The sequence below is a fragment of the Neopelma chrysocephalum genome, unplaced genomic scaffold, assembly GCF_003984885.1.
Source record: "Neopelma chrysocephalum unplaced genomic scaffold, ASM398488v2 Primary Assembly neopelma1_72, whole genome shotgun sequence".
Lineage (NCBI taxonomy): Eukaryota > Metazoa > Chordata > Aves > Passeriformes > Pipridae > Neopelma > Neopelma chrysocephalum.
The window spans coordinates 6,185,424-6,202,540 of record NW_020897732.1 but is presented as its reverse complement, the minus strand read 5'-3'; the positions used below and the strand labels follow the sequence as shown (position 1 = coordinate 6,202,540).

The window sequence follows — 17,117 nt, the reverse complement described above, 5'->3', positions numbered from 1 at the left end:
TTTCAGCACTCAGCTGTAAACATTTGTTTCACTCTAATCTAGGTGGACTTATTTTAGCAGAGCCGCAATTTGTTCTTTTCGTGTCCTGCACTAGCTAAATTTCCAGCTTTCAGCCTGAATTATCCACAAATCCTTTCTTAATGTTAGGAGATGCCAGTGACTGTTGCTGTAAATGACTACAAAGACAGGCAGGCAGCACACCACAGATAAGGAGAGATGCACATTGCCCATATGTGAACTTTATTCCTTTTGGAGCTTTCTGGGTGGACTGTTTTGATGTGTACACCAGAACAACTTGCTGCTTCTGCTGTTGCTTAGAGACACAATTGTAAGTCAAGTAAAAGAGATTCTTCAGATCCTAGTCCTGGCTCAATGCCATTGTAGGAAGCAATTTAGATTAAGGATCTAGAGATCATTTAGTTATTTTCTTTATGATTTATTTCAAAAAGAAACACAGGAAGGACAGTCAAGTTTCATTTTTTTTCTTTTTTTTCTTTTTCTTTCTTCCTTCTGGAAAGTGTTACTGCATTCTTTCATTTTTTAAGCTCTCAGACACGTGTGTTTCTCACATGTGGCACGAGAGGAACAAGTGAACCAAGAGTTTGAGAATTCCTATCAGACCCTGGGGAAAAGACTTAATCCCGCACTCACAACCCTAAGCACTAGGACAGGAGACTAAAATTTGCATTTCTGACAAATTTGTTCTGGAATATCCATTCCATGGCTTAAATCCAAACTGGAATAGGACCTGTGGAATTTTCTGTACACACTCTGGAAGAGAAAAAGGGCAGCAGGCTCAGCCAGTCTTGGCAGACAAAGGGGTAGGTTTGTAAGTACATTGTTAGCAAAACCATAGGATGTTCTTGTCATTTAACATCTTAAAGTGCTACCTTTGCAACTCTTGCTCTCTGTGGGCTGTATGCATTCACTTAGATTCAGCCTCTAGCAGTAGCAGCATCAGGAACTAGGAGTGGAAATATTCTCTGTGTTACCAGTCTGCGTCATTTATTTATTTAACTGGCTGCCAAAATGTGCTTACTTTGCTTGACTTTGTCCTCCACAATGTTTCTCTTGTTTTTACCATCTCAAAAAATACAAAGTCATTAGTAAGTAAGTTTTTTATCCACATGACACCTCCAGGCTCCAAAAGCAAGATTTTGCTAAACAGACTGTTGTGCTATGTCCAAAAATCACTTTCCATGGGAATGTTTATTGCTGATGTTGCCACAACTTCAAGTTACTATTCAGGGAGTACCAGCTCAGGTTATTTATTATGCAGTTCAAAACATCTGTCTGAATGATCAGACTTCTGAGCAAACAGCAGATTTCAGTTCCCACCCCTCCCCAATATTTCACTTCACTAATTTCCTCTGAGCACCCCAAATACCTCATTTTCTCTTTGTCAACACTGGGTCTGAACTATTAGTAACTAAAAATCTTTGAGATACTCACCCTGTCTCCAGGTCGTACCATTGGTTCTTGTTTTGTGCCTAATTTGTGTAGTATATTGTAAGCAACCTTCATACTTCTGGTCCAAAGTTTGCCTATTAACAAAAAATTTTTGAAATTAATTTAAAAATTCTTATGTTTTGCAAGATTATAAAAGAGAAAGAATACCTGAGAAACAGAAAAAACATAGTAGGAACATTTATATTAGTTTTCCAACTAAATATGATGCCACTACTTATAAGAAGTTTTCTATCAGCTTCTTTTTTCAAGACAGCAAGACTCAAAAAAAAAAAAAGGGAGATTAGTTTTCTTTGTGGCAGAAGTTTCTTACTTTGGAGAAAATTGGATCTTGACTCCGAAATCTAACTGTTCAAGGGTCTGGAAAATCATCAAGTCCAGACATCACCCTGACACCTCAGCTGTAGCAACTTGGACAAGTCACGTTCAGCGCAGACTGACCTCTGAGGGTGATACTCAGGTTTCCCAATGGCACTTCTCATACCCCAAGCCACCAAGGGAAAAAGGAAAGGCATCCCCAGAAGCAGAGACAAAGTGAAGAAAACCCCAACAAACAGAAAACACCCCACATCCAAAGGGGCACACTGAAGCAGCAGGGACCCTCTGCACCTTAGCACATGCATATGGCTGTTTCACTTTTAATTCGTTTGCTTGGCTTTTTCTTCTCACCTCCCTTGCCTCAGTTTCATTTCACTTGCCCCGGGTACCCTTCCTTACTGTGTCTCTTCCCCCTTGCTTTATCTTTCCAGCACTATGCTTAGCTGATCCTTATCAAGTCCTCATCTCAATATACTGTAAAGAAAAATTATCTCATCAATACGCCCACATCACACGTCTTTCATTAATCCTTCAAGCAATTGGCACCTTAGCTCTTTCAGATGCTCTTTGTTTAGAGACTGTGTTACTTCCATTTGAACAATACCAAGTTTAACAGCCCTTGTGCTTGGCTGGCCCCGAGGTACTGTCTTTAAGCAGTATTCAGTCTGACAGTAACAAATCTTTAATTCATGGCCACCAATAACTGAAACGATAATAGGTTCTGACAACAGATTACCTATGGAGTTCAGCAGTTCAGGCTCCCAAACATGCAGCATTGCTATTTATAACTAAGCCAAGCAGTTGCTATAATAAGTTCCTCCACATCCTGGTTATAAAATGCAATACTTTTGAATTATTTTTAAGTGCAAATCTGATGTAAATATAAAGTATGATGAGAAGGCCAGATTTTCTTTTTTTCCATTTAAGGAAAATTAGAAGGGTCGCTGCTGCTTTTTATTGAGAAAGTACTAAACGCAATTATTTCTTACGAAAAGAGTAATACCGTATCATCAAACTATCCTTTGCAAAGTTTTTAATTTATTTAAAATTACTCCGGTATTTGCATGTTGAACTGTCTTGATGCTCAGAAAGAAACACAACTCAATTCTGTTCCACTGGAAACTCAGCACAGATACAGGCATATGTCTGCAGGATTAACCCTCATGGTGCTGTGGCAGAACTACCTGCATTTGATGGAAAGAAGGTCTTTGAAAGCATCCCTGCTGCTACAGTTAACACTTGAACTTTACAAGTGAGTAGGCTAAAAACAAGGATGCTTTAAGAAAGCAAATATTCTTTTTCTTAAAGTTTTCCAACATTAAAGTTTCAGTGGCAACAAACTTAAAAGAGCAATTAGTAATGATACAGGAAATTGGAGAACGGAAATCAAAAGCCTGGCAAAAGATCTGAATTGCAAAAAAAGAACCATCTTTACACAAAACACTTTCAAGCTTGAAATGAACATTGAATTTTTAATTCCTTTTTCAAGACACATAAGGAGCTGCTGTGAAAAGTTCTGCCTGAACTATAGAGATTAAATCTGTTACAAGTCTTACATTTGCATTTGTGACATACACTAATTTTTTAGCTATCAAATATGCCATGTTGCAATATTTTCTTTAAAATCTAAGAACTATTCATATTACAGCATTTAGGCACATTCTTTCAGAAGTACACAGGTACCAGTACAATCACCTCCACCTAAGAGATCTGGTTAAATGCAGAAATTAAGTTATCTCCAAAACTGAGAAAATTTAAAGGAGTACTTTCTAGTAAAGTGTTAAATAATCAAATCTTTACACACATTTTGTCATGATGCTCTTTTATTGTCAAAATTTTATTTCAGCTTCTGAAACATAAAGCATACAAGGCTGCCTTCCTAATTCCTCACCTTTCTGCTTGTATACACTTTGAAATGTACAAAAAAGGCCCACAGTATTTTGTAGTGGTCAGAAAAGACTTGAATTTTTTGTCACCACAGCCCTTTCATTCTCTGCTTGCTATTGTGATACCAACCTTTTGTAAAGTAGCTGGGGTAACCGGCCATGCAGGTGCCTGTGGATATGAAACTGTGGAAAACTGGAGTGAAGCAGCTGGTTTGCCTTCAGCTGGAAAAGAGCTGGAATATAAGGGCCTTACAAGCTCTATAATGTCACTCCAACCCTTGCGGGCTCTGCCTGCCCCCAGCTGCTGCCAACTCTGCTCCAGGGCGGGCAGGGGCTGCTGGGGGCGGGCAGAGACCCCCAGGCATCCTCACGAGCAGGCAGAGCAAAGTCCAGGCAGATCTTGAACTGAATCATGTTCAACAGGAAGCCTGTAAGTTTTCCTGCAGGGTATATGACTCTGTTCCAAAAAAGTAAATGAAAAAAGGGCCACAAAAGGAGCAGTAATGCAGAAGCTGGAGCCAGGAATGTATGGATGATCAGGGCCAGATCAGTGGCTGCTGGATGGGACACAAACTTCTGACCAGGGGTGGACTGAACCATGGGTTTATTCTGCCACTTTGGCTGTTTGCCTCCCCCGACATCACTGAGAAACACAAAGGACTCAACGCCTGCAGGATAAAAGCCCTCAGGAATAGAGGATGTTATAAAGACGGAAATCTTTGAAGTGTTTCCTTCCTTGGTTCTGCCTAGGTTGCAATTCAGAGTAATTCTTCCTTTGCAAACTTGAGAGATTAGACGTCGCTGGGAAAAAGCCGATTGCTAAAACTTCTCCCACAAATCCTGACGCTGTGACCTTGCCGTGACCTCCATGCAGTGCCACATCTGTGCTGTGGGAGTGGGAGGCCTGGCAAGGAGGCCAGCTGTGCTTCATCCAAGGCTCTGAGACAGGGCTTAGCACCGCCAGGCCGATCCTCGTGAGGGATAAACGGTCTTCGTTACATGGGCTCCAGCAGAAAGCTGGCTGTTTGCAGCCACTGGGGATACATCCCATTGTCCTCAGAGGGAGTTCAGTGAAGCACCAGCCCTCCTCGGATAAATACACTGCCATTAATCTTCTAATGAGTTGGCCTGAAGACAGGGGGGCATATGGTGGAAATTTAAGCAATAGCTTTGGTAGTGAGTGGACCTGCCCGTTTTCCAGCTAGTGCTGAAGCTCCTCTCTTCCAGCCGTGCCTCTGCAGCAGGGAGCTATCCTGGGCTCTTTCTGCAGCTGACACAGCATGTGCTGCTCCAGCAGGAGACTTGAGCAGCACTGCTGCTTCCCTGTCATAAACACCAGACTCCGTGAGCCCTCCTCCTCTTCACATTCCTGCCCACATCCCCACTGCAGCGGGGTCCTTTCGAACAACACTCCTACCTGCTGCACTGGGACAGGATTTGTGCCTTCCAGGCTCTGATATCAGTAGCCCAACATTAACTCTCTTGCATTTAAAAATGAAGAACTGGTATGTCATCTACAGAGGTGTTCAGTGGTATTTAAGGCATAAGGGTACCCTCCAGAAGGGGCCAAGGCTCTGCAGACCCTGTGCAAGGACTGCCAGTCACACACACACATCGTGGGTAACACAGGACACTACACATTTAAGAACCTGAATTACCCCTCAGTTTTTAGGTCACAAAACTATTTCCCAAACAAAGCAGACTAGTAGATGTACATGGAAAAAACCCCAACAGGCATTTAACACGCACCTTGTTGCTACTACAATTTATAACCTTGTTCCTACCTCCCATGGAGCTGCTAATTGTGGTGCTGCTTTCTAAGGTCTTGTTTAACTCCACAAGAAATTAAGCTTTTCTCTGCAACTATCATTGCCTAAATTATAATTGCTTAAGCATTTGATGAAATAAATCTTCTAAAGATGACTGCATCTCCCTTAGCCCACATCTGTCGCTTGCCCAGTGCTGCTGCCAGACTCTCTTGTCCTACCAGCATGCTTATGCAGGGAGGGCTTTAAGGTTTTTCACACACTTGCAAACTAAGTGGAGTGTTTCCACTGCCCAGTGAGTAACAGCAAGTACCACTATGCCTCTGAATCTGAGCCATATCTGTCAGACATCACATATGCAGATATGCTCCATAGGACAGGATGGAAACCAGCGTCTTGCTTTCTGGCAGCTGTGACAAACACTGTTAACACCCATGTGGGGCAAGTCCATTTTCTCTTGCCACTGGAATTTCCCTTTAGTTGAGCAGTAGTAACTCTACACCAGCGATGATGTATCTTACATTTTGCTTGTATTCAGTCTTGTTCTTTTCTTAACAGTCTATTCAGAGAGCAGTATCTTTAACCAACTAAAATTTAGCAAGCATAGTTAGTTAATACCCAGTCCCATCTGGTTAAGCAACACGTGAGGGTAAAGGAAACCACGAGGTGTTAAAAACCACACAAAAAGGGATCTGTTAACAAAAATTAGATGATTTCCACATGACACTGAAGTAAATCCCCTTCCTCTTCCTTTGCAAATCTTTAAAAGGACTAAATGTCTGTGTTGAATGTAAAGAAGGTTTTAAGAGAAAAGCTGTATAAGGGAGAAAACTCAGAGAGAAAACAAACCACAATGAATTTCCTTATCATCTTCAGGACGGTTTTCAGAACCACACAGCACTAACTCAACAAAACCAAACCAGTGGTCGCTTACCAATCTCCGTGCTCAGCAACTGCGAGACTGCCAAAGTTTAACTGCAAATAATTTTGTCAAATATTCATTTTCTCAATATCACAGTACAGCATTCCTTACATTAAATAGAAACAAGAGTATTTATTAAATCTGGTGTGAATGGCAAACTTCCTAACGATACGCAAGTAGGGCTCTTTTTCTGCTTTGCAAAGGAATAGTCCCAGCTCTACTGCTCTGTTCACCCTTTCTTCATAAACTCTTAAGATTCATCCTGAGGAGCAAATGAAGTTGTTGTATTTTGTGATAAAATAATCCAAATAAAAAGAACAACAATGTTCTGTTGCAGAGAATAAAAGACTGCAGACATACTCAGAATAGAGGTAACCTTACTATAACAGTGCTGGATACTGCAGTCTGAATCATATAACGCAGTAATTTTCTACTTTTTTATTAAAGAAATGAAGGTTTAAAGTATTAAATAATCATAAGATTGATATCAATCTAGAGATTTAAACCATGGCTATCCATATCTCTGAGCACTGAGTCATTTCAGAGATAAGGACAGTCTGGTTATGTAGCTACTTGATCAGAAGAGTCTCAAATCCATCCGTCTCCTTCTGTTAACTGTGAAATTCCTGGCCTAGGAGATTCTCGTAGAAAGGATGGGGAGGGGTGCAGGTGCAGCATGGCTTGGGGCTGCCTTTTTTTGACCTGTTGTTAACTTTCAGGCATGCCAGGATATCTCCAGTATAAGCGACATCACCCCTGCTGAGGTAGAATTACTTTGGTCTCAACGTGTTTACAGTTGCATTAAGGTTATTTTTTAAACTGGCAATTCATTTGAGAAAAAAAAATGCCATTTTCCAAGCATTTCTTTCTCCACAGAATTCAAATGGATAAAGGAAAAATGATCCTCTGTCCAGAGAGTCTTCTCTGCTATTTTTTGCTAGCCTTGCTATCTCCCGTGGGCCTCCGACATGGGAAACACTACGCTGGAGCTACAGGAAATGTTTTTTAGAAATCTGATTACGGAAAGTGTTAGATAAAGGAAATGAGATTCTTCAAATCAAAGTTAACTGGTATTCATTTTGTTGTTTTTAATAATGGTTACAATAAGAACGCTCCAAACTTGCTCACTCCTAAATTACTTTCAGCTTTTTACTTTTCCCCCAGCCTTTCTGATTCTTTTTAGAATAATCATTTTAAGTAAGAAAAGTAACTGTGATAGCGTAAGAACTATATAGGATCTAATTGTCCTTTATTCACGTTTGTCCTCTAAGAAATCACTAAGCACTTCATTATTAATACCAAAACCAGATGCCTGACTACTCTGATTAACTTTGCCGGAGTCAGAAATTGTCTTCCTTCTCTTCAAAGCATGTATTAGGTTTCTAGTCAGAGTTCAGACTCACACAAAACCTGATACAGACATATTTCCTTCCCATATCTCAGACATTTCAATTTATGCATATTCAATGATTTGATTTATAAAGGGATTGAGAAAAACTTAACTAAGATGTTCTCCACTTAAACAAGTTCCCAGAGGAACAAAATATTTGAGAAATAAGTAATATTCATAGTGTTTCATTCACTAGAAAGAATTTAAGAGTTTTGAGTACATTAAATAAAGATTACAACTGGGGCACTGAGAAGAACTTCAAGAACTGAGGCAAAATGCATCAACCACTTTCTTGAAAATAAAGATCAAGTCTACAAGTGCAGTTATACATTTTTCCTATCTCCACTAACCTCAGACACATGGACAAAACCAGTCCTGACACGCTATGAAGACAAGGAGCTCAAAACACATTCTGAAAAAGACATAGGAGATATAATGCATCACAAATTAGATGAATTCTTGCAGAGAAATGGGAAGGCAGAACTGATTTTAAGCAACAGCTGAAAGAGTAAATTCTTTAAACTAGTTTCCCTTATGGCCCAGCAGCACTTCACAATCTAAAGCACTCACCATTTAAAGTCACACTAACACATCTCCACATCAGCTACCATTAGGTAGAGAAATTCATTCCAGAAAATCACACCAGGTGGTCTTACAACACCAATCTATCACTGTCTACCATGGCATATCACAGCTTGGCCATTGGTCTGACCACTCACAGATGTCTCTGGATAGGACAGCAAAGGAGTTGTGAGGAAGGCTTTGGAGAAGGATAATTTTGTGGACTCTCAGAGAGCTCCTTTTCAGAATGCAAGGCCACCAAGGGCAAACAGGAAAGCGTCTTGGATAGATGCAATACTTTTCAGGGCCAGAGAGAGTCTGATGTTAAGAACCAAGACCAAAGTGGCAGATGGGATGAGATTTCACCATGTAGATGTGGTAAAAGGCCTGTATTTGAAAAGACTTGCTTCTAAAATAACCTATGAGGTTTGGACACAGAATTACTGTAAAATAAATAATACTGTAGTTACAGCCCAAGAGATGGGCGGGAAGGCAATACTATCTGCAACAATCCACTAAAGAAGAGATTAAAATGTTGGTGCTAAGGGAATTAGAACTCCTACTCAAATGAGCTATGATCCGGCTGACAGTTACAGAGACACTCATGGAATCCATCTTGAAAAGATGGAAAGAAGTCTGGAATAAGCAGGCAAAGCTGCAATTCATCTATGCAGACAAGAAACTGGAGAAGATGCTGAGTATGAAAAAAGTAGGGATCAAAAGCCTTCTCTTAACTGGAAAGTTGGAGGATAAAGGAAAAGGATTTCCATAAAGACAGGAGGTGTGAGAAGAGACTAAAGCAGAAACAGTAAACAGAGGTAAAATATTCAAGAGAAGGTGCATAGTGACCATGTTGACAACATGTCACAGACCAAAACTCCGGAAAATTAGAATTATTCTTAGAACTCTTGAATACTTGTCAAACATATGAAAATTTGTGGTAATGGTGTTTCTTTAGATTGGCAAAAAACCTAAATATAACTGTGAGGTACAAAATCAGAGGCTACTAAAAGTCCTCAATGTTGATATTTTAAAGTTTTAGCCACCAGATCATAGCATGCACATGAGGAAATTCAGTGTCACATTAAAACCATGTGATAGGATTGTGATTAAGCTCATCTCTCAAAAGTTTATTACTTTAGGGATAAAAATTCACGAGTGGCTTTGCTGAGTTCGAGGCTTAATCTCTCTTAATGTTCAACTTTAAAAAATGCCATGCCTGCAATCACTAGAAAACATTGCAAACATAGAAGGAGGACTAGCAACAGCAAAATCATACATAAAGCCATCAATAAAATGGCAGGTGGCTGTAATGTTAAGGACATTTCAAAAGCACCTGTCATTTAAGAAAACTGCTATGGCATAGTGAATGGACATTTCCAGTGAAAAAGGACGTCAGCTTGAAGTGCAGCTAGCAGAGAATTCAGTAAATCTATGAAATGTTTTGGTTTGTAATTTCTTTTATCTATAAAAAGAAGGAAAAAAAAAGAACTAATTTTTTTCTGACCTCAGAAAACTACTGAAAGGCAACAGTAAAACCATATCTCAGAGTGCTGCCCAATGAAAGGCGTGAAAACATGAATTTTAGTGCTGTTTGTCTCAGGATTTAGACAATTTAGAAGAGGAAACAGCTATCTAAAGCAAGAGAAGGCTAGGTGGCTCTGTGAGCCAAGCAGATGAGTTCCTCAGGTTGATTTGCTCAGCCTACAGCCTCAAGCAAAGCAGGACATATGCTCAGACTCTCTGGACAGAATCCCAAATTCAGAAAAATGGTCTGATTCTCAGTAACATCTTAATTTCCTTTCCTGTCCAATTTATTTAGGGCATTCAGTAGATGACATGAATTTCTCTTCTGCAAACATGTAATCGCAAACTTTAAAATTCTTCCCTAGTTCCAAGAAAATGTCCTTAAGGAAGAAAAACATTCATCAGTGGTGAATCACATGTTTGCCCCCTAAATTAAGTAACTTCTTAACTCTAAGGTACCTGAAGGGAAAATGTTTCATGCATGACCCTCAGTTGCAAAGGTTCTGTTATGCTTTAAAAGCCTTTATTTTCAGTGCCAAACTTGCAGCAGACATCTTTTTGGCCAGGGACCTTCACTGAGTCTGACTCCTGAATGGAAAGGAATGTTCAGCACTGAACAAAACAGACAGACCTCTATATCACAGCATGTAACAACATTCTCTGCACAGAACTCAAGGTCCCTGAGAAGGTAGAAATAAAAAAAGCAAAATATTTTTTTATATCCATATCAATAGATTATGGAAATGTTCCAACTTGCTTTCAAAGTCTGACAGTTATTCATAATAATTCCTTTGAACATTTCCCAAATGTCCCCTTCACATCGCAAAATTAGAAGCAATATGGGACTTACTTGTCAGAGACATCCTTATGTTTATTTTTATTTGGCCTTTCTTGGTTTCAATAGATTGTCAGGCAGTAAACACTGAACTACAACATACCAGAGATCACACTGAAATATATCCTGGCAAATTTATATCAAGGGGGTACATTTGCTAGCTGTACAACTATGTATCTATCAGGAGGAATAATTCAAATCACACTTACTACAGTGTCAGTAGAACATGGAAAAAAATCCTATTTTAACTTCTTCAGGAAGCTGATGAATTTTCTACACCAGGTTCTGCTTTTGCAGAACAAAGCCTGGGTGATATCCAAGGGCAATGGATTTAGACATTAATCTTCAGGAAAATCTGCCCCAGGATGAATTTCTGTTTAAAAGGTGGTTTAAATTTATAATCTGTTATTCCATGGGTGTATCTACTCGGCTCTTTTCCTCGCTGTGAAATAAATCATGCTATAACATCCCAGCTACCCACACTCAGACACCAACAGCTTCAGAACTCTCCTATCCTACTCAGAAACTGAACAGATGCATCATTACAGGTCTTTTTTCACTGTATATTTATGCATTTACTGTACACAGACACTATATAGAACATACAAAAGGCAAGTAGTTTGAAGAGTGCTCACCATATGTGAGAATATACAGTGGTTTTCCATTAGTATCCATAGTGGTTAGGCAAGGAGCTTTTGGTGAGATGGTCCCCCATCGCTGCAAAGCTGCTTCCAGAGAAGGTGGCCAATTTGTAACCACACCTAATTGTTCCCCACGCATAGCCAACATCTGAGCTCCTTCTGGCTTTGGCTGGTTTGGATCTGGCTGTTGAACTTATGATTATGAAAAGATACACAGTTACCATGTAAATTCTATACCTTGTGTACACCTGTGTAATCAAGAGAATAAGTTACCTTCGCAAAATATTCTGAAAACAATAACATATTAGAAGGTATTGAGAAGCAACAGAGAAATAGAATCATTAACTTTAACACAGACCAAGCAACTAAACAGGAATGCACGTGCTTGTCCTTACAATAGCTCTACAAGCAGGGAAAGAAACTGCTGAGGCAGCATTCATATATTTATCTTCAAAATAATCAACCTTTCTTTATTCCTAAAGAGAGATGGAGATTACTTTTTCCTGGGAAAAATGCAGTAATGAAATGAACTGCAAAACTACTGGAAAAGTGTACTTTAACAAGTAACAGATTGATTTAAGTCATGTTCTGTTACACGGTTTCTTATAAACTCTATGAGGACTATTTAAATTTCCACATCCCGGCAAATCTTAATTCTCAAAGCACTGGCCTCTTTTAAAAAAAAATCCATTTTATTGACTTAATCCTTGTTTCTAATCTTACATTTAATTTGGTTTTTGATGCTTCACTGTTACACAAAGGACGTTTAAAACATTTAACATTGCTCCCTCACTAACAGTTTTTCTCATACTGGTGTTCAAAGGCAATGGCTGCAACCCACAGCTGAATGTTCTCACTCTCTTCTGTCATTTCTTTGCAAGCGGAACCAGAACCTGAGCAAATTAGAGAGACTTTTGACTCTGTAGCACTATGTCCAAGCTCACTACAAACAGATTCCACTGAATACCAGTGCTTTTGTACTTGCCAGTACAGCGAGGGCTTAATTGGCTTTCTAGAAAGTCAACGCAGGAGACAAACATTTTACAGAGTTTTAATAAGAGATCCCCAAACCTTTTGAAAAACAGTCATTTTACCTTCTAACAATTCCTCAAAGTCATCTACAAAGAACTCTCGTAATGGTGGTCGTTTGGGCCGTTTTAGTGTATTGACCAGCTGCTGAATCTTTGCTGACACTCTGCTGCTCACTGGTACTCCTGCAGGACAGGGATCAATGGAGACATCAGTTGACTGCTACGCTGAACACCACCAGATGTTAAGTGGGGTAAGAAAGTGGTCTAGGATTGCAAGGCCACCACAACTTAGAGTTTCATGCCATACTGTGACTCAAGTATTTATTTAACATTAAAACATATAAGCAAAAAGGAACAATGAAGCCTAATTTAAATAAAAACAGTACAACAATGTCAGAGCGAGGTTGCAAAATTAGAGGGGAAACAGCACACAGACTGAGGGAGAGAAGCACAGTGAAAAAAAGTCTCTATAGCAAATGTCAGTACCCTGAGAGGACTCTCTCAGCAATGGTCAGTGAGAAGACAGGTATTGGCCTTCCCCATGATCATTGGTCATACCCACGTTGTCTGACGACTGCAGTTCAGTGAGGAGTGTGGGTCATAGGCTCTGCCCCGTCACTTATTCTGGGTTGTTCTTTACACTGTAGTGGACATCTGTCCAGTACCCATCTTAAACATGGTTCACATATTTTTATTACTTCAGCATGACCCTGTATTCTCTGAACATCCCTACAGTCAATCATCAGCCAGCAATCTCCAAAGGGAGAGTGCTTGCCCAGACAGCACTTGGAAAAACATAGTTCTGAACAGGAGCATGGGGTAAGGGGCATTTTTATAATATAGTCCCATCAATCACCTTTCCCTTCCTTTTCTTAATGTTTATGTCATCTATTCCTGAACTAATAGCTTTCTGTCACTGCATTGCGGGAATTTCAACTCCCTACATTTCCATAAGGTTGGCTCCAAAACTTTTGCCAAGTGGTGTTTAGAGCTGAAGCTACTAAGTTTACAGACGATACACTTGGTCAACAATTCCATGCTGTGCTGAAATATTGGTTAGGAAGTTTTAGAAAAGAGGAGCAGTAAATAAGAAAGGGTTTACAAATAACTGTTTTTCAAAAAAAAAAAACACCTCAGAGAATAAAACTTCAAACACGTCACTTTACAAGATGTAGCCATCCGAGCATGTCACATTCTTTGCCATTTAAAAAAGACTAGCTGTAACCAGACAGCATGATAAAAGCAAATTTAAAGATATTCACTGTTTTCTTTTGCCAAACAATTTCTACAGGGAGGCAGCTATGCTGATTAAGAAATATTTCTCTATGTTGTCTTCACTGATATTAGTTTATTTTAGGACTGTAAAGGTACTGCAACTTTTTATGTGTTTATAAGTGAAAAGTGCCCAGAAAAAAACCAAACAAAAACCAAACAAAAACCAAGAGCAGATGCATACAGTAACCACTGAAAAGGTTACAATACTAAAAAAAAAATCCAGTTTTTCTTTGTGACATACCATCCCCAGTCTCCATAAGTTCAGCGTTTCCATACTTTGGTGCCACCCGTGCCGTTGATCCTTGTGGTCTTTCTACTTGTATTGAGTGTTCTGAGGTGTAAGTGGTAACATCTGGAGGGGCAGAATGATTTTCTGTGAAAAGTAAGTTAAAAGGTTTAACCATGTACCTCTAGTGTTAAAGGGCAGAAAAACAAAGGGCAGAGGAGAGGATATAATTTGATTTCTTTTTTCCAACATCTGAACAGGCATTAAACTTAATGCATAAAATGATTGTACAGAACCATATACATATATATACACACACACATAAATTCAAAACTATATACAATGTATAGCATGATTTTAATAAATAAAGTTTCCACTGATTAAAAAAGGGCTATATATCTGCAATCACATAAGCAATAGGCTAAAAAATTATACAATTAGCTTGTAGGTTCTCCAGTGACATCTGATTTTACACTGAATTAAAGCTTGTGGACATCTGCAAATAGAAAAGACTCAGACAAATACACTTCTGAAGGATTACTGTGTTGGTTTTTCTAAATAAAAAGAACACATCATGTTGTCAATCACTTGCAAGTGTCAATGCATATCACTTTTATAACCTCTGTATTTCGAGTTAAGAAAGGAAAAAAAATCAACCATAGCAGGGTTGGAATCCAGAGGAAAGAAATAAAATGTAAAGAAACATGAACTTTGCATTCTGCCTGGACACTTGCTTGTCTACTATTTTTAGACAAAGATATTTCAATTCTTCCGCATAACAAAGCCTTGCCTTCCAGAAGGCAAATGTGATCTGGTCTGACTCATGCCAGCACTGCTAAACAATTCCACAGAGCTAATCTTTCTCTTTCGTAGCCTGATAACTCAGCATGCTACCACAGTTTGTTTTCCCATGTTTTCAAGTCTGAGTCTGTATTATCTATGTATTTGTACTATTTTTATGGGTTTTCTCATAAATTTTTTCCAGGTTTTTATCAGCATTGGATTAGATGGAGATAAACAACATGAGCAAATAACAACTTCTTTTTCAATTGACATAAATGATCCCAAGTAGCCTCTGAGTTACAAAAGAAGGAAAGTCTTTATTCTGCTGCTGCTGAAGTAAATAGACATGTGCTCCATCTTACAATAGGGTAAGAGTCTTTAAAAATGCAAAAATTCTGGAAAAACATCATCTTGTTCCAATACTATTTTCAAGACATGCTTTTTATTAAACCTGTCCCTTAAGCATTATGGTTCCATAAGTATTACAACACCGACTTCTACAGTAAATTTAATGTCAAATGTAATTATAAAGCATTTTCATGAATCTTGAACTTTGGATCACTGTAATTCCTGTGCATTCAATCCCAAATTTATGCACCATCAATACAGAAAACTAATTTTTTTGCTACACATACAGTAAAAGGATGCTATAATATATGCTCATCTTGCATACACCTCATTTCGAGGTAGCATTTGACAGACAATCATCATGAAAAATTAGGATATTATATTAATGTCTGTAGTCATTACTTAATGTTTATATTCATGAACATTATCAGGACTCAACCTTATCACCCAATTATACTATCTGGTTGAGGAAAACACAAGATGGCTTTTATCATGCAACTCAAAAACATCTTGCATTCTACAAATGTCCAGTTGAAGCTTTTGCTTTTTATCACACTCACTGTTATAACTTTAATGAAACAAACTCCTTATATTGTGCTGTAAGTGACCAACTGAAGTATAATAGTTTGAACAATGAAGCTTATGCTGATAATGGTTTGAATAATGTCTTGTCTTTTAAAAGACATTTTGAATAATGTCTTTTAGATGTCTTGTCATTATCAACTATTCTAGACTCAGCACAATTTTTGCTCTCTCTTACTAAGTGGCAAGAGATTTTTATATATCATGATTAAATTGCTAAATAACTAAGTCAATTAAAAAAAGCTGATGTTTATCTTTTTATCCTTACTTATAATGCAGCTTTGCTATGCACACAGGAGATCATGACTAAGAAAATAATTGTCCTTAGTCAGCTATTAGTAACATGAGAAAGTATTTTTAAAGTTAGCTATAATTGTCTACATCTTTCCCGTGAAGTATTTCCATCTTTCAGACTTTACAAGGCCAAGTGAATTGGAGTTCAAGTATCTCCAGGTTTCAGCACTGAGATTAAATTATCAGAAGACACATGATCCAAGCATCACAGAGTACAGATGCTCTTGATACCAAATTCTTCTTCATCACACATGGTGTCGAGTAGGGTGAAAGAACAGAAGAAGAGTTCTGCTCTTTTGTAGAAGTGTTTCCTTTTGAACAAGCATCACTGGTACTTGAAATTACCTAAAAGAAACTCTCTTCCCAAGGTGGATATCACTGGCCAGCCAAAGAGTGGAGTTCTAGTGCCATGGCTGCCCATCTGCTGTTTACATTTCCATTAAGAACTTTTATCCAGCAGAAGAAGAATATTAAGGTTTGTCTTGCCATGTTCCTTTATAGTATCTGTTTAACAGATGTCTTATCATTGCAATATCTACAGCTCTAAGTTTCATCCATTAGATTTACAAATCCTCGGTCGGTTCATGCCTCAGAATCAGGTTTGGAGAAATGAAAATCATACAGACAAGAATTTGGTCTGAATGACTTCTAAAGAAAAATATAATTGCTATGTTATGTGAAATGTATAAAGCAGTCAATCCAGGCTTCAACCACGGACATAATCTGTATAGAGTTGCTTGGTCTTATGTCAGGTAACTTGAAGCATTGTTTGAGGTTTAGTTAAGAATCATGATCCTGACACATCTGTTAACTAAAAAGTAGAAACTGTGACAGCTGCATGACTTCAAAGCATTTCCTCCATCAAACATATATATTTGCATCACCTCCTCTTCCCATCTCTTCCAATATTCCTGCATTAGAAGATCACAGACAAAACAGCTGTTTCCAGTTAAGGCTCTCTTCATTTCTGCCACTGGAGTGACATCATTTACCCCATTTCATGAAAATCAGGAAGACCCAAAGCAAACCAGAGCACATTCATGTACGGACAGAGCATGTGCATTGACAAAGCCTCAAATCTGAGGAGAAACGAAGTGGAGGAATACTTTCAGTGGACGTTTGGAAGTTCACACAAGTACCATGTATTAGAAAAGTCTCCAGGAACTCGAGAAGCACCCCTGCAATACTAACTTGAAGAAAATGCAGCTTTTCCTCCCAAACAAGCTGGGTCTCCCGATTGTAAGGGAAGGAAAATCCAGAGCCAG

The 17,117-nt window shown here is 38.7% G+C and overlaps 1 protein-coding gene across 5 annotated transcripts in view; it reads right to left on the bottom strand.

Annotated features, from left to right (window-relative positions):
* Positions 1–17,117, bottom strand: part of DIP2C (disco interacting protein 2 homolog C) — a 308,236-nt gene that overhangs the window by 91,869 nt on the left and 199,250 nt on the right. For all 5 annotated transcript variants that reach the window (XM_027686822.1, XM_027686824.1, XM_027686823.1 and 2 more), the window contains 4 exons: positions 13,861–13,992; positions 12,408–12,527; positions 11,308–11,505; positions 1,453–1,544 (listed from right to left, as the gene is read on the bottom strand). In XM_027686822.1, the coding sequence (XP_027542623.1) occupies positions 1,453–1,544; positions 11,308–11,505; positions 12,408–12,527; positions 13,861–13,992 (542 nt within the window). The remainder of the gene's footprint in view (positions 1–1,452; positions 1,545–11,307; positions 11,506–12,407; positions 12,528–13,860; positions 13,993–17,117) is intronic.